We start from the raw sequence: 23,799 nt of genomic DNA, 5'->3' as shown, positions 1-23,799 counted from the left end.
TTTTGTAAACCTTCGAATGATTTTTCAGCAGTCAGTCTATGTCTCATTGAACATACTCCAGGATTTTAGAGCTGCCCTAATGCTGACACAGTAATTTTTGTGCACACTGAATGAAATGACCCAGCATAATCTACAGAATATTGTATACAGTGTATAAACCCTGGATGTCTCTTTTAATACATTTGTGTTAAATTATCACCTTGCAGGAGCAGCTGTAAAAGTTTTACAGACTCTTCCAGTCCACCAGATAAAGGTAAAGGAAAGGGCTACTTAGCTGTTGCCGCACCACCAATCCGAAGCCAGAATGCATCTAAGAGGGTACCGGCCATATACAGCCAGTCCCAGAAGAAGCACAAGTGCTCTGTGTATTACAGCATAAAGCAGAAGCCAAGTAGTGCGTCCAGCAATGCACAAGCTTGTGATCCAAACCATCAGCTGATTGGTGACATGCAGCCTCCCTCTCCGGACGACTCTGTCTGTAGTGAGACTCTAGCAGAGAGGTGGACAGACTTTAATTCTGTGGACCACATCGATACGGGTAACCAAAATCACTTGGCGAACCCAGATGTTGTTCTGGGTACAAAAGAATCTGCACTGCAAGCCGCACTTCTCTCACAAAGGACTATAAACGAAAGCACTTTGAAGGAGGAGCCGATAATTTGTATGTTTCCTATGGAAACGGACTTCAGAACCTCCTCAGATACATTGTCTGAGTCCAAGCAGCAGAACTGTTGTGGTGTATCAGGACCCGGAAAGGTACCAGAAGATGGCATGTCCAGTAATCTGCTGCAGCAGCAGGCTGAAGCGCTACCTGCTCTCAGAAAAGTGGAGGGTAAATAGCATTTTTGTTCTTGTTCTCCTTTGGGACTTGTCGAGATATCTTGTCATCATGTAATATTCTTCATTGTGTCATGTGTAGGGGCGGTCTGAAGTGGGGAACAGATCTTATAGCTGCTTTATGTCCAATATCTGCCATCAGGCAGTGGTGTGCGGCCCCCATGAATATTAGATGGCCGGCTGGTCTTACTGAAATTGACAAGTTTGACTGTTTTGTATCTAATGTGTATGGCCAGCTTTAAGGTTAGCTGTGACCACGGGTGTAAACACTAAATGCCGTCATAATCTCATAGTCTAGGAAAGGAATATAGGGTGGCCTGCACACCGGAGTGCTGATGATCACATAAGGAGGGCAATGAAGGTAAAAATCCTTTGTGGGACTACCTGTCATCCTGCTGACCTATTTAGGGTCAATCTCTTTGTTTTTGCCAACATATAATTATACTAATTTATCCTGATTTGTTTGAACCATTTTGTGTTGTTCTCATTCAGTTTATGTATTTCCAGGGAATACTCTTCGAGCTTCCCCACCAGCACTCAAGGCTAACATTGTTGCCTCTAAAAAGACTGTGGAAAAAGATATTTTGGCAGAAAAAAGTACCCAGTACATAGCCAGAGAGGAGAAGGCCTGTGGTAGAGTGGACCTGACTGCAACAAAGGTGCATTCCAATGATTACATTTTGAGATTTGTTGTACAGAAGTGAGCCCAATGTCCAACGTATAATCTGAGATATGGAAAATAGTTTCCATCAGCCCTATAAATATTGCATTAAGCTGCAGCTTATATGCTTGATCACTGTATTCATGCTCCTCACTGCGTCCTTCAGAATATTGAGGATCTGTGTAGTGTCCAGTGTGGAAACGTGATCAATGTTGATTCGAGGGAAGCTCTTTTATAACTTCATCTGAGAACATGATTCATCCCAGCAAACATCCAGAGAAAAAAAAAAAAAGTGGTGACAGGTTCCCTTTAAGTAGCTTTGGGGCTGCTCTGCTATGCACTTTTACTACAGTAATATGTTTTGCAGTACCATGTTGAGTCTGCAGATGGCAGCCTAGTGACTGTTGTATATTATATTTAATATTACTCCTTGTATGTGCTACAAGAAACTACAGATAATTAAAGTAACTAATATGAAATATCAGCTTCACAAACACCAGAATGAAGTTCAAGGAGTTTAAACATGTAAGAGCCGTATTTTCACACTACAACGATTCTGTTTGTATTATCCGTGTCTAGAATTTGTACAGACAAAGCAGTAAAACTATAAAAACATGTCCAATTGTATCTATACCTGTTAGTGGGATTTGGAATTTTTATTCCAATTTTTTTTTTTTATAGCACCACATAGAGACAGTGATGGGAAGATAAAAGTGACATTAATCCTGGGTAATACTACGCTGGTACAGTTCTGCTCATTATGAAGCCAGAGTGTATTTAGTGTCCAGAGAGCTGTGTATTATTCCTGCACGTAACAGGCTGTTTTTTAGCTCCGCGCCTGCCCCACACTAGAGCTATGTACCCTAAAGGTGTTGTGTTTGTTTTACTTTTAGAACGAGCAATCATTAGAGCTGATCCCATCTACTTGTAAAACTGGATTGTATGGATTGTTTATTCTCTACAGCTGCTGTGTAACAAACCGTTTACATTTGAGAAGGAATGTCCTTTGCCCATTCCCACAATCTTGTGACTGTTCCTTATATATTGTGTTTTTTCTCTTTAGCATGAAGAGCCATTTCGGAAAAAGAGTCCAGTGGAAAAAAGAGACGGAATATTTCCAAATTTACATTGGAATAAAAACAGAACCTGTGCCAGGAAAAATAAGAAAAAGAACAGCGTCTTCCCTGCAAGGTGCCTGCTGCAGCTGTTCTGTAGATACACGCCAGCCACCATTGCTTTCACTTCCTACTTTTAAGGGCGTAGTAAAAATGACTTTGGGGCTATGTTTTAGAAATACTTTTTATTTCAATACCAAACTACCATATAACTATTTTAACCAAAGGCATGTACATATGCAGGGCATTTAAAGTGTTTCTTTTTGCATAATGGTTAAAGATTAGAGATGAGCAGACCCGTTGAAATTCGGTTCAGTCGGACTGTAGAAAAAGTTTGGTTTGGAACCCACCAAACTTGACCTGAACCCTAACGGAAGTCACTAATTGGGCAGTCCCACATGTAGCCTGCCATGAACAGAACACTTCCGGCACTTCCAAGGGAGGGTTAGCAGGGGGTTTCCTTTTTATTTTTTCTTGCTGCACTCTACATCCGATACAGCTCCTGTTACCCCCAGTGTGAGTGTGTGAGTGTGTGAGTGTGTGAGTGTGTGAGTGTGTGAGTGTGTGAGTGTGTGAGTGTGTGAGTGTGTGAGTGTGTGTGAGTGTGTGAGTGTGTGAGTGTGTGAGTGTGTGAGAGTGTGTGAGAGTGTGTGAGAGTGTGTGAGAGTGTGTGAGAGTGTGTGAGAGTGTGTGAGAGTGTGTGAGAGTGTGTGAGAGTGTGTGAGAGTGTGTGAGAGTGTGTGAGAGTGTGTGAGAGTGTGTGAGAGTGTGTGAGAGTGTGTGAGAGTGTGTGAGAGTGTGTGAGAGTGTGTGAGAGTGTGTGAGAGTGTGTGAGAGTGTGTGTGAGTGTGTGTGAGTGTGTGTGAGTGTGTGTGAGAGTGTGTGAGAGTGTGTGTGTGAGAGTGTGTGTGTGAGAGTGTGTGTGTGAGAGTGTGTGTGTGTGAGAGTGTGTGTGTGTGAGAGTGTGTGTGTGTGAGAGTGTGTGTGTGTGTGAGAGTGTGTGTGTGTGTGAGAGTGTGTGTGTGTGTGAGAGTGTGTGTGTGTGAGAGTGTGTGTGTGTGAGAGTGTGTGTGTGTGTGTATAAAGTCCGTGTTCGTACAAACACTGAACTTTACTTTTCAGGTACGCTCATCTCTAGTAAAGAGGTTTCCTACTACTAATTTAACCCCTTCTCATATGACCTAACTCTTCCTAATAATCAAATTCCTAATATACTTTTATTACCTGCTCTGCTCCTATAACCCTAGGTCACTGTTGCTGCTTTATTACTATGTTGTGATGCAGTAAGGCTACTTCCAATCTAGGGTCCGGAATCGGACGTACTGAGATCATCAGAGGGGATGGGGCTGCCTCGTAGTGAGTGACAGCAGTCTGGGCACGGATGCTCAGATCAGACCTCACTCTCCTCTCTCCATCCATCCTGCCGAAGCTTTGAAGTGCCGTGCCTTCAGCTGATAAGTGCTGCGATGTGCTGATCATTAGAAAGTATATCACAGGTTTTGACAGCAGAAGGCACGGCACTGCTAAGCTTCAGTCAGTCTGCACAATGACTGAGCTCAAATCAGGTTCCCAGTCCTCTGCCTCAATCTTACTGAAGCTTTGAAGTGCCGTGCCTTCTGCTGTCAAACCCTGGGACATACTATCTAATGACAAGCTACATATTGCAGCGCTTATCAGTTGAAGGGACTGCACTTCAAATCATTGGCAGGATGGAGGCAGAGAGGAGAGTGAGGTCTGATCTGAGCATGCTGTCACTCATTGAGAGGTAGCCCCACCCGTGATGTTACATAGGTTGAGAAAAGACCTAGGTCCATCTAGTTCAACCTTCCTCCACTAATTCTACATTTTGTCACTAAGTTACTTATAACCAACAATGTTGTGTGTACTGAGGAAATCATCCAGCCCTTTTTTAAAAGCTGTTATAGTATCTGCCATTACTACCTCTTGTGGTCGGCATTCCACAGTCTGACTGCTCTAACTTTAAAGAACCCTTTCCTATTTAGCTGCCGGAATCGCTTTTCTTCCACTCACAGTATAGCCCCCTGGTCTTTAGTATCATCTTTGGAAGGAATAAGTCATGTGCCAGTCCTTTATATTGCGCTATTCAGTGCGGCAGATTCCAGTCCCCTGATTGGAAGTAGCAATAACTGCACCACAACATAGTAATAAAGCAGCCTCAAAGACATAGGCTTACAGAAGCAGGGCAAGTAATAAAAGTATATTAAGAAAATGATTATTACAAAGAGTTAGGTCATGGGAGAAGGGGTAAAATTAGTAGTGGAAAACCTCTAACTCATCGTAAAGTTTTTGTTTTTCGTTTCAATTTGTTTTATTTTGTGTATTTTTTTTTTTATTTTTTTTTTGTATTTGTGAAAATATAATTTGCAAATTGCTTTATTTTTAAGAAGACTTTGTTTTGCAGTACAGGAGTCAGAATATTCTCCAGTTCCTCATTTTCTCTAACCCATGGCAGGAAATGTTGTACTCCGAAGAGCATAAATACAAAAATTCTTTGTGGTCTATCATGTAAAAAAAAATACTTACGGATCAGTTAAATAAAAAGGAAGTTACAGGACTTACTGCTCACAAGGGATTACACACATTTCTGAGAGCAAACATTAGCTAGAACACTGCTCTCCGGACTGTATATAATAAAGCATACATACAGTATATCACAAAAGTGAGTACACCCCTAAGTGAAAATGGCCAAATTGTGCCCAAAGTCTCAATAACAAAATATTTTCAAAAATGTTAGGGGTGTACTAACTTTTGTGATACTCTGTATATGAATGCATTCTTTTACATTGTGTCTACCTATAGAATTTTCGTACATGTGCTGGATGTTTTGGGATTTTTTTTTTTTTTTCGTAATGCAGATTCTGCACTGAATGTCTTTTTAATAAATTACAGTAGATGTGAATAGTTTGCAGCTTTGGAACATATACATGTGTAGCTTTTTGTATGTACCTTTAACTTCCACTGTAAAGAGCTCATTTTTATCTCCACTTCAACACAGGGTTACTGAACAGAATGGAATGAAACACAATTATCAAGAGGCAGATCGGCTAGAATTAAGAGCATCAAGCAGGGGGAAAATATGGAGCGCCTTGACGAATGGAGATGTCTGCAGAGGGGAACAGAGATCTAGTAGAATGCCTTCACGAGGAGATACAGGTAACGTGAATGTTCATGCTTGGGTAGTTCACTGCTTTTTGTAGTTTTGCTTTCATTAAAGGGAACCTGACACCACTATATTGGCGTATAAGCTGCGGCCACCACCACCGAGCTCTTATATACAGCATTCTAACATGCTGTATATAAGAGACCAGGCCACTGTGAGAACATAAAAATCACTTTATAATACTTGCCTAACGGTTGTGCGGTGGGCCATATGGGTGTCTCAGTTCTCCAGTGCCGGCGCCGCCTCTTTCGGCCATCTTCGTTCTCCTCCTTCTCTAGCCGCGTTGCATGACTCATCCGTCATCCTCCACACTCGCCGGCATTCAGGTCCTGAGCAGGCGCACTTTGATCTGCCTTGAGCAGGACAGATCAAAGTGTTGCAGTGCGCATGCGCGGGATTGGCTAGTGTGTATGAAGTAGACGCGTCATGCACACAGGCTTCAGAAAGAGGACGAAGATGGCCGAAAGAGGCGGCACCAGAGAACGGAGTCGCCCATATGGCTCACCGCACGACCGTTAAGTAAGTATTATAAAGTGTTTATGTTCTCACAGCGGCCTGGGCTCTTATATACAGCATGTTAGAATGCTGCATATAAGAGCCCGGTGGCGGTGGCCGCAGCATATATGCCAAAAAAGTGGTGACAGGTTCCCTTTAAATATGTATGATGCACACCTGAGGACTGTTTCTGCTTTTAAGCAAAAATGATGTCTGAATCCTGATGTTAAGGCTAGTTTCACACTTGCGTTGGACGGGATCCGTAGCATTGCGTTGTGTGACGCATGCAACGGATGCGTTGCATGTAGTGGCACAACGCATGCTACAGATCGTACAAAATAACGCAATCCGTTGTAGTTTTTTTTATCCTTGACTTTACACATCTGAGCATGCGCAGTTGTGTAAAGACAGCTGCATTAACGGAATCCGTCAAATGACGCATTCTAACGGAATCCGCCACCATAGGTGTCCATTATAAAAACGGACGCCTGACGGATTCCTGCAGGTTGCGTTTTTTTGACACTCCGCCAAGTGCAGAAAAACGCTACTTGCAGTGTTCCATCCACCCGACGCAGCGTCAAAATAACGACGCTGCGTCGTCCAGCGGATGCAACGCAGACACTTGCATTACAGTGCGTCGTCTATACAACTCTATGGAGAATAGCGCAGTCCGTTAACGGACTGCGCTATTCTCCATAGTGACGGAATGCGCTGAACGCAAGTGTGAAACTAGCCTTAAGCGAAGAAAGGTCTCCAATCATTTAATTTTCTTGAACCATCATTCTCCTCAACCCCCCGCCAAAAAAAAAAAATATTTATTTTATATATAATATATATATATATATATATATATATATATATATATATATATATATATATATATATATATTATATATATATATATATTATATATATATATTATATATATATATATTATATATATATATTATATATATTATATATATATTTCTGTGTCGCTCCATTGGGAGACCCAGACAATTGGGTGTATAGCTTCTGCCTCCGGAGGCCACACAAAGTATTACACTTTAAAAAGTGTAACCCCTCCCCTCTGCCTATACACCCTCCCGTGCATCACGGGCCCATCAGTTTTTTGCTTTGTGTTGCAGGAGGCACACATTCACGCAAGCTCCACATTTTAGTCAGCAGCAGCTGCTGACTTTATCGGATTGAAGAAAAGAGGGCCCCTAATAGGGCTCCCGGCATGCTCCCTTCTCACCCCACTATTGTCGGCGGTGCTGTTAAGGTTGAGGTACCCATTGCGGGTACAAAGGCTGGAGACACATGCCGTTTTCCTTTCCCATCCCTTAGAGGCTCTGGGAGAAGTGGGATCCTAACCGGTCACCATGCACTGGGACCGGGCTCCCTCCGCAGCCCCTGGGGGAATCTGACGGACAGGAGACCGGGTATCATCAGGGACAGGCCCTGCTTCTCAGAGGTACTCTGTGTCCCCTTGGGGACAGCGCATAGAGCGCCTGTGTAACAGACGCTGCAGCGGCTGCTGTGTTTTTTGTGTCGCCAGGACTACCGCGCCGACCGCGCCTGTTTGCCGGCCGCGTTACTAAATTTAGTCCCCGGCTTCTGCGGCCTAGTACCATATACTCCCGCCCCCGGGCCTGCCAGTCAGGGGTAAGGGCGGGACGCTAGACTGGACGTCAGCGGTGAGGGCTGGAGCATACTTAGGTATCCTCCTCCCCCCTCACTGAGCACTGTGGGGCACCAGATTCCCGCACTTTGAGTCACACCCACGGCTCCCTCCTCCTCTGAGAACGTTGGCAGCCATTGTTATAATCACTTCTGCCGGTGGAGAACTTCAGAACGAGCGCCACAGCTCTGGGAGGCCCAGGCAGGGAATCTGGTGGACACACAACCGCTTTGGGCGGTCGGTAAGCCGCACCGGTTACCAGGTGCTGGCCCCCCCGGGTGCTGAAGTGTATATATATATCTATATATTGTATACATTTGCTCTGTTCGGCCGCATTATTTGCTTTTGGCTATATACCCTCACTGATTGCTCTAAGAGGAGACAACAGCATGTCGTCCGCAAAAAGCAAGGGTGCCAAGGCACAGGCTTAATTTGCAACCTGTACCTCTTGTGCGGCTATGTTACCTGCAGGTTCCACCTACCCTCATTGTGTGCAATGCTCGGCCCCTGTGGCACTCACTCAGCCGGAGCCTCAGGCACTGGTGGGACCCTCGGCTCAGGTAGAACCACCGGCTTCCACTGTCCAGGTGGCAGGGACAGAGTTTGCAGTGTTGGCTGAGAAACTTTCTGAGTCACTTTCACAATCCATGGCTCAGTCTATGGACAGATGGTCTGCTAAGATACTAGAAGCCTTGCAGTCCAGACCGGTAACACAGGCCCCAGGCACTGTTGAATCATTGCCCCCAGGCCCCCCTCGGTCGGCGCAGCAAAGTGCTAGGTCCCACGGTGAGGACTCCGACACGGACCGCAGTCCCAGACCGGCTAAGCGGGCTCGCTGGGAACTTCCATCGACTTCATCACACTGCTCAGGGTCTCAGCATGAGGACTCTCTGGAGGATGAAGCGGAGGTCGCAGATCAGGGCTCTGATCCTGACGTTGCCCTCAATCTTGAGACACCTGAAGGAGACGCAATAGTAAATGACCTTATAGCGTCCATCAACCAGGTGCTAGAACTTTCTTCTCCAACTCCACCGATAGAGGAGTCGGCTTCACAGCAGGAGAAACACCAGTTTAGGTTTCCCAAACGTACACGGAGTGCGTTTTTCGATCACTCCAACTTCAGAGATGCGGTCCAGAAGCACCGAGCATTTCCGGACAAGCGCTTTACTAAGCGCCTTAATGACACACGTTACCCCTTCCCCCCTGACGTAGTTAAGGGTTGGGCTCAGTGTCCCAAGGTGGATCCTCCAGTCTCTAGACTGGCGGCTAGATCCATAGTAGCAGTGGCAGATGGTTCATCGCTCAAGGATGCCACTGACAGGCAAATAGAGCTCCTGATGAAATCCATCTATGAAGCCATAGGCGCGTCGTTTGCTCCGGCATTCGCAGCCGTGTGGGCACTCCAAGCTATCTCAGCTTGTCTGTCTGAGATTAATGCAGTCACACGTGCCTCTACTCCGCAGGTTGTGTCTTTGACTTCTCAGGCGTCGGCGTTTTCGTCCTACGCCATGAACGCCGTCCTGGACTCTGCGAGCCGTACAGCGGTAGCATCCGCCAATTCGGTGGCAGTCCGCAGGGCCATCTGGCTACGCGAATGGAAGGCAGACTCTGCTTCCAAGAAGTTCTTAACCGGTTTGCCATTTTCTGGCGACCGTTTGTTTGGCGAGCAATTGGATGAAATTATTAAACAATCCAAGGGAAAGGACTCGTCCTTACCCCAGTCCAAACCAAACAGACCTCAGCAACGAAAGATACAACAGAGGTTTCGGTCCTTTCGGCCCTCAGACAGGTCCCATTTATCCACGTCCAACAGGCCACAGAAGGGCCAGAGGAACTCTGATTCATGGCGGTCTAAGTCACGTCCTAAAAAGACCGCCGGAGGAACCGCCCCCAAGGCGGCCTCCTCATGACTTTCGGCCTCCCCAAACCGCATCCTCGGTCGGTGGCAGGCTCTCCCGCTTTTGCGACGCCTGGTGGCCACATGTCCAAGACCGATGGGTGAGAGACATTCTGTCTCACGGTTACAGGATAGAGCTCAGCTCTCGTCCTCCGACTCGTTTCTTCAGAACATCTCCGCCTCCCGAGCGAGCCGATGCACTTTTTCAGGTGGTGGACACTCTGAAGGCAGAAGGAGTGGTGATCCCCGTTCCCCTTCAAGAATGTGGCCGCGGTTTTTACTCAAACTTGTTCGTGGTGCCAAAAAAGGACGGATCATTCCGTCCCGTTCTGGACCTCAAACTGCTCAACAGACACGTGAAAACCAGACGGTTCCGGATGGAATCTCTCCGCTCCGTCATCGCCTCGATGTCCCAAGGAGATTTCCTAGCATCAATCGACATCAGGGATGCTTATCTCCACGTGCCGATTGCACCAGAGCATCAGCGCTTCCTGCGTTTCGCCATCTGAGACGAACACCTTCAGTTCGTGGCACTGCCTTTCGGCCTGGCGACAGCCCCACGGGTCTTCACCAAGGTCATGGCAACAGTGGTGGCGGTCCTACACTCTCAGGGACACTCGGTGATCCCTTACTTAGACGATCTTCTAGTCAAGGCACCCTCCCGGGTGGGATGCCAACACAGCCTGAACACTGCTCTGAAGACTCTCCAGAGGTTCGGGTGGATCATCAATTTCCCAAAGTCAAAATTGACACCGACCCAATCGCTAACTTACCTCGGGATGGAGTTTCATACTCTCTCAGCGATAGTGAAGCTACCGCTGGACAAGCAGCGTTCACTACAGACAGGGGTGCAATCTCTCCTTCGAGCCCAGTCACACCCCTTGAGGCGCCTCATGCACTTCCTAGGGAAGATGGTGGCAGCAATGGAGGCAGTTCCCTTTGCGCAGTTTCATCTGCGTCCACTTCAATGGGACATTCTCCGCAAATGGGACAGGAGTCTCTTCAGTGGTGGCTTCTTCCCACTTCTTTGTTGAAGGGAAAATCCTTCCTGCCCCCATCCTGGGCTGTGGTCACGACGGACGCGAGTCTGTCAGGGTGGGGAGCGGTCTTCCTCCACCACAGGGCTCAGGGAGCCTGGACTCCGACAGAGTCCTCCCTTCAGATCAATGTTCTGGAGATAAGGGCAGTGTATCTAGCCCTAAAGGCGTTCCAGCTGTGGCTGGAGGGCAGGTAGATCCGAATTCAGTCGGACAACGCCACGGCGGTTGCGTACATCAACCACCAAGGCGGCACACGCAGTCGTCAAGCCTTCCAAGAAGTTCGGCGGATTCTGCTGTGGGCGGAAGCCACAGCCTCCACCATCTCCGCAGTTCACATCCCGGGCGTAGAAAACTGGGAAGCAGACTTACTCAGTCGCCAGGGCATGGACGCAGGGGAATGGTCTCTTCACCCGGACGTGTTTCAAGAGATCTGTTGCCACTGGGGAACGCCGGACGTCGACCTAATGGCGTCTCGGCACAACAACAAAGTCCCGGCATTCATGGCACGGTCTCAAGATCACAGAGCTCTGGCGGCAGACGCATTGGTTCAGGATTGGTCGCAGTTTCGACTGCCTTATGTATTTCCTCCTCTGGCACTGCTGCCTAGAGTGTTACGCAAGATCAGGTCCGACTGCCGCCGCGCCATCCTCATCGCCCCAGACTGGCCGAGGAGGTCGTGGTACCCGGATCTGTGGCATCTCACGGTGGGTCAACCGTGGGCACTACCAGACCGACCAGACTTGCTGTCTCAAGGACCATTTTTCCATCTGAATTCTGCGGCCCTCAACCTGACTGTGTGGCCATCGAGTCCTGGATCCTAGCGTCTTCAGGGTTATCTCAAGAGGTCATTTCCACTATGAGACAGGCCAGGAAACCAACGTCCGCCAAGATCTACCACAGGACGTGGAGGATCTTCTTATCCTGGTGCTCTGATCAGGGTTTTACTCCCTGGCCGTTTGCCTTGCCCACTTTTCTGTCTTTCCTTCAATCCGGAATGGACAAGGGTTTGTCTCTTGGCTCTCTCAAGGGACAAGCGCCGACTTTCTGTGTTTTTTCAAAAGCGTCTAGCCAGGCTTCCGCAGGTCCGCACGTTCCTGCAGGGGGTTTGCCACATAGTCCCACCTTACAAGCGTCCGCTAGAACCCTGGGATCTTAACAGGGTGCTAACGGCTCTTCAGAAACCACCTTTCGAACCGATGCGGGATGTCTCTCTATCACGCCTTTCGCAGAAGGTGGTCTTCCTAGTGGCAGTCACATCACTTCGGAGAGTGTCTGAGCTAGCAGCGCTGTCATGCAAAGCCCCCTTCCTGGTGTTTCACCAGGATAAGGTGGTTCTGCGTCCGGTCCCGGAATTTCTCCCTAAGGTGGTATCCCCCTTTCATCTCAATCAGGATATCTCCTTACCTTCCTTTTGCCCTCATCCAGTTCACCAATGTGAAAAGGATTTGCACTTGTTAGATCTCGTGAGAGCACTCAGGCTCTATATTTCTCGCACGGCGCCCCTGCGCCGTTCTGATGCGCTCTTTGTCCTTGTCGCTGGCCAGCGTAAGGGGTCGCAGGCTTCCAAGTCAACCTTGTCTCGGTGGATCAAGGAACCGATTCTTGAAGCCTACCGTTCGTCTGGGCTTCCGATTCCTTCAGGGATGAAAGCCCATTCTACCAGAGCCGTAAGTGCGTCCTGGGCATTGCGGCACCAGGCTACGGCTCAGCAGGTGTGTCAGGCGGCTACCTGGTCGAGTCTGCACACTTTCACGAAACACTATCAGGTGCATGCCTATGCTTTGGCAGATGCCAGCCTAGGTAGGCGAGTCCTTCAGGCGGCGGTTGCCTACCTGTAAGAGGGGGCCGTTTTACGGCTCTTTTTATCGAGGTATTCTTTTACCCACCCAGGGACTGCTTTTGGACGTCCCAATTGTCTGGGTCTCCCAATGGAGCGACAAAGAAGAAGGGAATTTTGTTTACTTACCGTAAATTCCTTTTCTTCTAGCTCCTATTGGGAGACCCAGCACCCGCCCCTGTTCCCTTCGGGCTGTTGTTCTTTTGTGTACACATGTTGTTCATGTTGAATTGTTCTTTGGTTCATGGTTTCAGTTCTCCGAACATCCTTCGGATTGAGTTTACCTTAGACCAATTTATAAGTTTCCTCCTTCCTGCTTTGGCACCAAAACTGATGGGCCCGTGATGCACGGGAGGGTGTATAGGCAGAGGGGAGGGGGTTACACTTTTTAAAGTGTAATACTTTGTGTGGCCTCCGGAGGCAGAAGCTATACACCCAATTGTCTGGGTCTCCCAATAGGAGCTAGAAGAAAAGGAATTTACGGTAAGTAAACAAAATTCCCTTCATTATATATATATATATATATATATATATATATATATATATATATATATAATATATATATATATATATAAAAATTATACATATTGAGCTGCCACAAAAATATTCATTTAGTAATGGCTGGTCTACATGCTGTTAAGGATTTGTAGTACTCTGTCTGTCTATCTATCTAATATCTAATATAGGTATACTAGATAAAATCCATCCTAACAGTATATATCTCACAAGCTGTGGAGACGCACAGTTGAGTGATTGTTACAGGAAGAAGAGGCCAGCTAAGACCTGGTTAGGCCACAAGTTCACCTATTATTTTTCATAGATCTGATCTCATAAGTAAGGACCATTAACACCTTCATGAACTTGCCATTTTCCGCATTTTTCTTTTTGTTTTATCCTCCCCTTCTTCCATAACATTTTTATTATTCCTTCCAATATTGCCGTATGAGGGCTTGTTTCTTGTGGGACGAGTTGTACTTTTGAATGAAACCATTCATTTTACCATATAGTGTACTGGAAAACGGAGAAAAAAAAAAAGTGCTGAAAAAAATTTGCCAAAAAAGTGCAATTCCACAATTTGTTTTTTTTCTTAGTTTTTTGTTTACCATGTTCACTATTAGGTAAAACTGAGCTGGCAGTATGATTCTTCAGGTCAGTACAAGTACACATATACCAAACATTTATAGTTTTTATTTAAGTAGTGATTTTTTTTTTCGTTCTTCAATGGAGCAAAGGGGGGTGACTTGAATTTAAAAAAAAAAAAGAAATGAAAAGAAAAAACAATTTTTTTTTCACTTTTTATTGTGTTGTATGTATTTTTATTTTTTTTAATTTTTTTATTGTATAGCAGAAATTATTATCTCCTATGAATGCGGGCTCAGTCATTTCCTGCCAGAATCCTGATGGTGACCACATTGTGCGCTGTGAGGATTCCTAAACCTGCAGTCACATAGCGTGATTGCAGACTTGTGCCCCAATCATGGATAACCCCTTTAAGTATTTGTATAATAGTATATGGTAATTAATATTTGTATGTGTACATTATGTATTACTAATGCTTAAATAAGTATCTTTTAATTTTTAGATTGCTACCAGATAATGAAAACAAAGTCTGTAGACAAGTTTTCTTCAGACTCCAGCTCAGAGTGCGGGAGCTCTCGTGGTAGTGTACGGGCCAGCCGAGGCAGCTGGGGAAGCTGGAGCAGTACCAGCAGCTCTGATGGAGATAAAAAAAATACCCTATCTAATCGCCTATATTTTCCTCCAAGTGAGTTTTAATAGCAGGTTCTCTCCTGATTTCCAGAAAAGTTTGAAATTTGTATGTGTTTATCTAGTTACTAGCTATTTAGTCTGCTGACCGTAAAGGGTGCGTGCCCACAATCAGTATTTGCAGCGTTTTGGACGCAGCATGCTTCAGCTGCATTAAACACGCTGCGTTGTACAGTACACACATAGTGGATGGGATTCCTAGAAATTCCGTGCTCACTGCGCTTGTTGTTTCCGCAGCAAAGACGGACCTGCGGTGTGGCTTTCCAGCCCGCAGAATGTCAATTGTTTGCCTGCGGAATCACATGCGTTCTCCTTAGGGAGAACACAAGCAGGAGACTGTAGCGCACCAAACCCTGATCATGGGTACAAGCAGCTGCAGTCTCCTGCGTTCACCTGCGGAGGAGACTTGCAGCCCCGCAGGTCAGGACTCGCTGCATTCTAAGCGCAGCAAGTCCTGATCATGGTCATATACCCTTATGTATATTACTGTTTGTAAGCTGACATGATATAAGTTGCTGGTTGATGATTTCCCAAATGATAATAAACTCATTCCAGTGGCAAACAACCTATCTATCTAATAAAATACCTTGCACCACTACTCTCAGGGGGGCCACTTTATGTAAAATATCCTGGGCTTTCTGCTCTTAACAGTCCCCATCTCTACTGCTGTAGTATGGCTGTAGCACTCTCTTAACTTGTCATTTAACACTAGAAGTCCCAGAAATTTCGAGCTCCTCCCTGAAGTCCCGAAAGAGGGTCAAATGACTGATGATAAACTAAATAGAACCAACTAGAAACTAAATGGCTAAACTCAATGGAAAACAACAACCTCCTGTGGTGCGACAGTAATGGCCTTAATTACAGAACAAAAGACGGTGATTATAGGATGTTAGCTAAAATCCTTCAGGTCATTCGACCCATCTCTGGGTTCCAAAGGTAGAAATGTTAAATGACCCCTCTCTGGGACTTCTAGTGTTAAAGAGGACCTTTCTTTCACCAGTTTGAGAGTGATGTTAGTGATTTTTTTCTCCCCTGTGTGAATTTGACCAGTGTTAAACAGGGAGCAACATAAAATTGAAAAAGAACAGACCCCTACAATATTTTAGAGCATGCTTCCTCCTGTGTGAGACATGTAATGACGGTCTGCCCTCCTCACTGATCTCATGACAAAGCTATGTGCAATTACAAAGTACCAAGAGTGGAGATGAGTGTGATTTACATACAGTAATGTAGAATAGGTCTCCTGATTAGCTATATTGCTTATCTCATCTGCAGGCAATGCAGCTTAGGTATCCATGGTTATGACCACTCCTAAACTGACAGCCACATGTGGTCATAACCGTTGATACCTAAGCTATTGTGATGTCCTGCACATGAGGTAAGTCACATAACTAATCAGGATAACTATACTACATTTCTAATTGGAGGAATTTGCCAATATTTTTATTATTATTATTATTATTATTATTATTCCTACTACATATTGGGATAGTATCTTGGAGATGAGAATAACCCTTAGTATAAGTATTATTAACTGTATCATGTTTGTCCCCCTAGGAGAAACTGTAGGACAGAATAATTTCCCTTCAGAAAACCCAATTTCAGTAAATCTGTCTCACAGTATTTGTAACACAAGGTAAGTCTTCAGCAGATCACTTTTGTTTTAGGCTAGATTCAAACTTGTGCATTGCTCTCTGCTAAGCAATACTTTGAGGTTTCTATCAGAATCCCCCCAAAAATAAACAGTATTTGGATGGAACTTTAATGAAGACAATGGGGGTCACTGCGGACGCTGTCTCACCTCTGTTATGGCAGTATTCGTTTTTTTTTTTAAAAATTAACAAAAACTTTGGTTGGTTCCCATTGGAATCCTGGGATTCTGACAGGAGCCCTGATGGGCTTGGTGGAGTGCCCTGCATTAGTGTGAACCTAGCCTAAGGGCCGCTTTACACACTGACATTCGTAAAGCGATGTCGTTGGGGTCACGGAATTTGTGACGCACATCCGGCCGCGTTAGCGATGTCGTTACGTGTGACACTTATGAGCGATTTTGAATAGTTGCAAAAACGTTCAAAATCGCTACTCGGTGACATAGGGGTCCATTCCCAATTATCGTTGCAGCTGCAGGTTGATGTTGTTCGTCGTTCCTGCGGCAGCACACATCGCTATGTGACACCGCAGGAACGAGGAACCTCACCTTACCTGCGTCCGCCGGCAATGAGGAAGGAAGGAGGTGGGCGGGATGTTACGTCCTGCTCATCTCCGCCCCTCCGCTTCTATTGGCCGGCCGCTGAGTGACGTTGCGGTGACGCCGAATGCACCTCCTCCTTGAGGGAGGGATTGTTCGGCAGTCACAGCGACGTCGCTGAACAGGTATGTGCATGTGACGCTGCCGTAGCGATAATGTTCGCTACGGCAGCGATCACCACATATCTGCCGTACGACAGTGGCGGGTGCTATCACGCTCAACATTGCTAGCAATTGCTAGCGATGTTGCAGCGTCTATAGCGGCCCTTACGCTATAAATTGTATATTTTTGGGAAATATGACTTTCTTGAAACTTTGAGATTTACGCTGCACATGGTAAAATAGAACATTATATATAACAAGAAATACTTTTACGTACTTCGATCTGGTGTTGCTCTGTGGGTAAAATGACCCTATTCAGTCACACATCCAGCTTTATTGTGGTAAGGTGATATGTAGTGTAATCAGATGGACTAATTCAAACCATTAGCAGGTTTTCCCAAATGAAGGCCTCCCTTGTTCCTACAGACCGGTAATGTGAGACTGGAGGACTTGTTTTTATTGGCACTGTGCCTGCAGACTTGTGAATACCAGCGAGTGCAGATCTCCCAGGCAACTTTTCTTCCAGGATTCGGGGCCTTCATTAATTAACCTGAGGGTTTAAGCCGGTTTGACGTTAACAACAGAGTTGATGTATTTATCTCCAGTGAATGTAAATAGTTATGTAGTCAGGCTGTTAATATACATTGTATGTGAGAGCCTACATGGTATTGTCACCTGCCATAGATATTACTATAGTGAGCACGGCACATTGTTGGGAGATTGCAGGCCAGGCTTCTTCCTTTCTGTAATATTGACTCCACTCTTTACGTCTGATGGACTGTAATAGTATTTTATGTGTGAATTTTATGTTATATTGTTACAATAATTATATTTTGTAGTTTTTGAATTTCTCATGTTGAGATTGATATTAAGCCTAATTTTAGGTGTTAGTTCTGTAGTTGGGTAATTGCAGATTTGCAGCGAGGCATAGGATCCTCAAGTTTTGCCTTTGGTGGCTTGAAAAAGCTGCTTGATGCACAACTATGTATGTGCTGGGTTCCTTTAGTGTGCTCTCCCATGAAACATATTTACCATAGACCTCTCATAGTCATAACCAAGAAATGAATGACAGGCCATAAATATTAAGAATTGTAGAGAATGTACTGACATCCATAGTATAAGGCTGAGGCCACACAGGGATTACTGCATATCCTCGCATGACACTCGACTCATGCTCGCAGCACAGCGGGAGTCGAGTGTCATGCGACTGTGGTCCAATTGTGTGATCAGACCACAGCTGCAGAGGACGGGCCGACGCTGCGGAGGGGTGGTCTGGCGCTGCGGAGTAGAGGGAGGGATTTCTCTCCCTATATCCACCGTTTCCGGCTATTGCGATTCTCGCACTGCACTCTCATTACAGCGGTGTAACGCGAGTGCAGTGCGATGTTTCTCTCACCCAATAGACTTGAATGGGTGCGAGTGAAACAGGATCGCATTGCACCCGCAGCATGCTGCGACTGTTTTCTCTGTCCGATTTAGGGCTGAGAAAATAATCGCTCGTGAGCGGGCCCATAGAGTAACACTGGTCCGAGTGGAATGCAATTTTTTATCGCATTCCACACGCACAGTTTTTCTCGCCGTGTGTCCTAGGCCTAACATGACATGCTGTATACATTGACTGCAATTCTTGGCGAATTATAGAGTGGAGATTTTTCACAGTGAAGTCATAAAATCTCCTGCACAATGTCAAGCAATGTATCCATCAACAAGTATGCAGCAGAAAACCCACAAAATTTACATGACAAGGAAACGTACCTTTCTTTCTTTTTATTTTCAGTTCGGATATAAATTCATTATCTCACTACCCTGACATCTTATCATCAGCTTTTCCTGAAGTTCCAGAAGCTGATAAAAACAAAGGTAAAGTGCCATAGTTTTGTTACACACTGATATATTTCAAAGAGTGCTGGTCTTGTCCATATTAGTTCAGATAAGAGGTGGTCTTAGGGTACCGTCACACTTAAGCGACGCTCCAGCGATCCCACCAGCGATCTGACCTGGTCAGGATCGCTGATGCGTCGCTACATGGTCGCTGGTGAGCTGTCAATCAGGCAGATCTCACTAGCGACCAGTGACCAGCCCCCAGCGACTCGTGGAAGCGATGCTGAGCTTGGTATCTAAGGTAAATATCGGGTAACCAAGCAAAGCACTTCGCTTGCTTACCCGATATTTACCTTGGTTACCAGCGCACACCACTTAGCGCTGGCTCCCTGCACTCCTAGCCAAGAGTACACATCGGGTTAATAAGCAAACTGCTTTGCTTATTTACCCGATGTGTACTCCGGCTATGTGAGCAGGGAGCCGGCACTGGTAGCCTGAGAGTGGCATACGCTAGTAACCAATGTAAATATCGGGTAACCAAGCAAAACGCTTCGCTTGGTTACCCGATATTTACCTTGGTTACAGCTTAACGCAGGCTGCCAGAAGCCGGGTCCCTGCTCTCTGCACATTCAGATCATTGCTCTCCCGCAGTCAAACACAGCGATGTGTGCTTCACAGCGGGAGAGCAATGTCCAAAAAATCCAGAGCAGTATGTAACTAGCAGCGATTTCACATCGGGGGCCAGATCGCTGCTCAGTGTCACACACAGCGAGATCGCCAATGAGGTCACTGGTGCATCACAAAAACCGTGACTCAGCAGCCATCTCGATAGCGATCTCGCTATGTGAGAAGTATCCCTTACAGTAAGCTGTTAATATAGAACACACACCTTTTTGAAGGCTGCTACCACATGTATACTCTAGATTTTTTTTTCCCCCAGATAAATTTAACTTGCAAGCTGAGAAGGTTCTATCAATAAATGACAAAATTGTTAGGCAGCTATGTGCCAAATCTTTTTATTTTTCGCTTAGTAAAATAAATGTTACATTACATGAAATATTCTTAGACATGCAGTTGATCGTGTTTCCCGGAAATTAAGACTTACCCCGAAAATGAGCCCTAGCATGATTTTACAGGATTTTTTGAGTATGCTTAAAATATAAGCCTTCCTCCAAAAATAAGCCCTAGTTTGTGACTGCTGGCTTTTAGTGGAGTCAAACTAGGCAAATTCTCAGGGCCCTCACTTTTTTTAGGGGGCCCCAGCATTTTTATTCAGGGGTTAACACTGCTTAAGGACCTTTAGTGACTTCACAGTCATGTGACCATGATGTCACCAAAGGTATCCTAACTGCAGGAGTCTAAAGGAACTGAACAGGAGACAGGCTGGTATGCAGGACAGATATTAGAGGCAAAGGAGAGCAAACTGGCAGTTTCACAGGGCCCTCATTCTCCATGGGGCCCTTAGTGTTTTTGTTACAAGGTTAAAACTGTTTGGGTTTCTTTGGTGACATTACGGTCATTTGACCATGATGTCACCAAAGGTCTCTTGACTGTATGAGGCTAGAGCTGGACAAGAGACAGGTGTCTGTGTGTTCGTGTGTGTCTTAGTGTGTGTCTTCATGTGTATCTTCATGTGTATCTTCGTGTGTGTGTCTGTGTGTAATCTACATACACACATTTATTACGGATGGGGTTTGGAGAGTTATGTTGATGTTCCAGAATGGGATATGATTATATTTGAATAAATGTGGATTGTTGTTCATGGAAAAACATAAGACATCCTCTGAAAATAAGCCCTATTCCATCCTTCAGAGCAAAAAACAAGATAAAAGCCCAGATCGGAGAAACACTGTAGTATAACCACAATTTTCAATAACTTTAAAAAGCTCAAAACAAAACATGATCTTAAAATTCTATTACCTTTATACGGTAGGTGTGGACTTTTTCAGATTAGATAGCAGTGACAATCCAGTCTCAAACACTTGTTTTCTTAACTAAAAATTCTTCAAATAAAACAAGATATCAGTGGAATAGATAAGTAAGACTGTTTAAAACATCATTGACACATCCTTAGGAGATGCTGTCTTTGTCAAGTTGGGGATGCCATTGACACTTCGTTCTAGAAATTTTCTAGAAAAGGGAATCTGCCAATTCACACACACACATGCAGCCCGAAACACATCCAGCATGGGTTTGAGACCAGCTCAGCATTACAAGTATTTACCGTATGTTTTACTCTGCAATGCTGCAGGGTTTTAGAGAAAAACTTATTTGAACACACGGCCAGGAATGATTTGACTAGTACGTCCCCACCAGCTTCTCCCTGCTCGCTCAGCTAGAATAACTGGCCTCTCTCTATACAGATTCCCTTTAATTCTGTTCTGTTTAACTATCTAACACGGTGATGCATCAATGTACATTTAGGTTTGTACCCACAAGATGATGTCTGGTCTGCACAGCCCGTTTGTCTTACGAATGATCTCAACTATAATCTTGAGAGCCCAGTGCCATGTGTATCCCAGGATCCACCACCGGTGCCAAACAGGTAGGATACACTCACAGATCCGTTTTTGTTTTTTTTTTGTCATCTGTGTGAAAAAGCACATCTGTTTCTTTATTATAACGCATCCGCGTGTCTGTTCTGTTAAACTTAATCAATGTTCTATTCTTAACGGCCGTTCAAATTAATGAGAATTCATCAGAAACAAATAGAAAGCAGCAGACATCCACTGTAAAATAGTTTTCCATTTTCCATCCGATTTCCAAATGGCAATGGAAAATATAAGTTTAGATAGAGTACTTTTTAATTTTGTAAAAGAACAGGCAAAATGGATGACAATTGGTAGAAAAATGGTTAGATTTTAATAGCTGTAAAAGAGAAACAAATTAGGAAAGCGTTAGTGACACATTTGTTTACAGCGCATTTATTTGTATCACATACGACACTTCATATGTATAGCAATTGTTGAAATAGATGCCCTGTCTTCCAGCGTGGAGAGATGCTGATACAGAAGCTGAATGCTTATAGGTTTGTCAACAGGCTTATTGACTGGTTGTAATAATTAGCAAAATATAAATGCAGCACGAGAATTATAATACAGGGTGTAACTCACGATCTATATGAGATCAGTAATGCAAAATGCTGTACAAAGTAAGTAATGTAAATTGCAATGATGTATGGGATAAATAACTCACGAATATCAAGTCAGCCATGACAGGTGAAGTAACATTTGTTATCTTCTGATAATGTCCCCTGTCAATTGATAGAACAGACTATCACATGATTTGGGAGATCCTTTGCGAGGTCAAAAAAGGACCAGGCTAGGCAAGGCTTAGAGCCCATGCGACCTGCAGAGCCACCCCGACTTGTGCTCAGAGGCAGAGTTGTGGCTGAGGATGCAGTTGTTTCCAGTACTCCGACTCTATCCAGGACAGCGCAAGGTAACTTCGTCGTGAGTCGCATCCTCCTCCACCGCATCTGCTGACCTCCTCGAGTACGTGAATGTGGGTTAACAAGTGAACAGTCAGTTGTTAGCTCAATAGGACCTGATATCCATTGATTGGCTTGGAAACAGGAGCTAAGCCTGTCAAGGTTAAAATGACGATGATGATGATGAGACTCAAAGGATCTCTCGGGATCTGGCTGCTGTTTCAAATCATAAATTGTCATGTGTGCACACGAGAATAAATAACTGGACAGCAAGTCAGTTACATCTATCTCCATGACTGGCTCTTGACCAAGTAATCTTTATTATTTGAAAAAACTCTAAACTGAGCAGTAAGGGGGTGTAAACAAATGTTTTAGTCCAATCAAATATCGCAGGGCAGGGCTTCATGACGTAGAGAGATCTGCACATCCTCCTTGGATTGGTCAGTCCAGGCTACAGGAATTTCTTTTGTCCATCTGTCTTGGGTGCAAACAGGAAATGGCAGCCATCTTTACAATTACATGTGCTGGTATATACTGTGTCTAAAGAAAATACACTGAATATGCAATATACATATATACATGTTAGTAAGAAACAAAAGCATTCACAAATATGTGTGTTAGTTCACATCTACTGAACTATATAACTGAGTCTATGAAATGGCTGAATTAAGTATTTTTGTATACTCAATTCTTTATCCTCAACAAGCCTATGCCAATAGCACTGGGTGCTTATTGCAACGTACAGTTAGCAACCCATTGCAACATTCAGGATTAGAGTTATTGCCAATCCCATCAGTGTAACCCCTTAAATAGTGTAGTTCTGCCTTCACAGGCATCCAGGAAGTTAGAGGCCTAAAATATGCATAATATGCAATACCAATAGAAATTAGATATTGTATGGACCTTTTATTATAAGATTAGCATGTTTATTTCACAGGCTGCAAAAAAAAAAAAAATCTTTCACATATATTCCATCCCCCGATAGTCAAATACACTTTCAATGGAGCCACATGTCTGCATACGTGGTGCTGCTCCATTAAAGGGGTATTCCAATCTATAAGATCCTGTCCTAATGTGTAGTAGGTGTACTTATGATAAATTACAAATGTAGTATAGTTCTTCTGATTCACTATGTTGCTTCCCTCATGTTCAGGGCATTGCAGGACCTTTAGGTATCCATGGTTATGACTACACATAAAGTCACAGTTAGTTGCTCATGATATCTAAAGTCCTGCAATGCCCTGAGGATGAGGTACATGTTGAATTAGGAGAACTATGCTACCCTTACAATTGGAGGTATTTGCTAATATTATTATTACACCTGCTACATATTAGGATAGGATCTTGGAGGTGGGAATGCCCCTTTAAGCTCTTTTGTGCTGTTTTTCACTTGTCCTATATATTTCATCCTGGGCAGTGTGGACTCGTTTATGTAATATGTTTTTCTATGTATTTTAGCTACATCAATTGGAATTCCGCATGTGATGGACAGTTTTCTGGCATTTATGGCTCCTTAGAGCTAAATGACTTTAATGCCTACCCTGAAGGTAAAGATTACATTACATCACATCAATAAAAGATACACGATTACTACAATAAAACTGGTTTTACAGTGAGTTTTGTTTAGGCGGATGTACTGTATATACGTGCGTAAATTTGTATGTATAGATATATGTATACTGTATATCTAACCTTTTAATACCATA

At 44.6% G+C, this 23,799-nt stretch overlaps 1 protein-coding gene across 1 annotated transcript in view; it reads left to right on the top strand.

Annotated features, from left to right (window-relative positions):
• Window positions 1-23,799, top strand: part of TMEM131L (transmembrane 131 like) — a 240,091-nt gene that overhangs the window by 214,570 nt on the left and 1,722 nt on the right. The window contains exons 25-33 of the mRNA XM_075347720.1: window positions 207-832; window positions 1,345-1,496; window positions 2,562-2,689; window positions 5,630-5,787; window positions 14,309-14,491; window positions 16,051-16,129; window positions 18,620-18,702; window positions 21,088-21,208; window positions 23,552-23,640. Coding sequence (XP_075203835.1) covers window positions 207-832; window positions 1,345-1,496; window positions 2,562-2,689; window positions 5,630-5,787; window positions 14,309-14,491; window positions 16,051-16,129; window positions 18,620-18,702; window positions 21,088-21,208; window positions 23,552-23,640 — 1,619 coding nt within the window. The remainder of the gene's footprint in view (window positions 1-206; window positions 833-1,344; window positions 1,497-2,561; window positions 2,690-5,629; window positions 5,788-14,308; window positions 14,492-16,050; window positions 16,130-18,619; window positions 18,703-21,087; window positions 21,209-23,551; window positions 23,641-23,799) is intronic.

Source organism: Anomaloglossus baeobatrachus, chromosome 1 (genome assembly GCF_048569485.1).
Source record: "Anomaloglossus baeobatrachus isolate aAnoBae1 chromosome 1, aAnoBae1.hap1, whole genome shotgun sequence".
NCBI lineage: Eukaryota > Metazoa > Chordata > Amphibia > Anura > Aromobatidae > Anomaloglossus > Anomaloglossus baeobatrachus.
The sequence above is the reverse complement of the archived record's forward strand: the minus strand, read 5'-3'. Positions and strand labels throughout refer to the sequence as shown.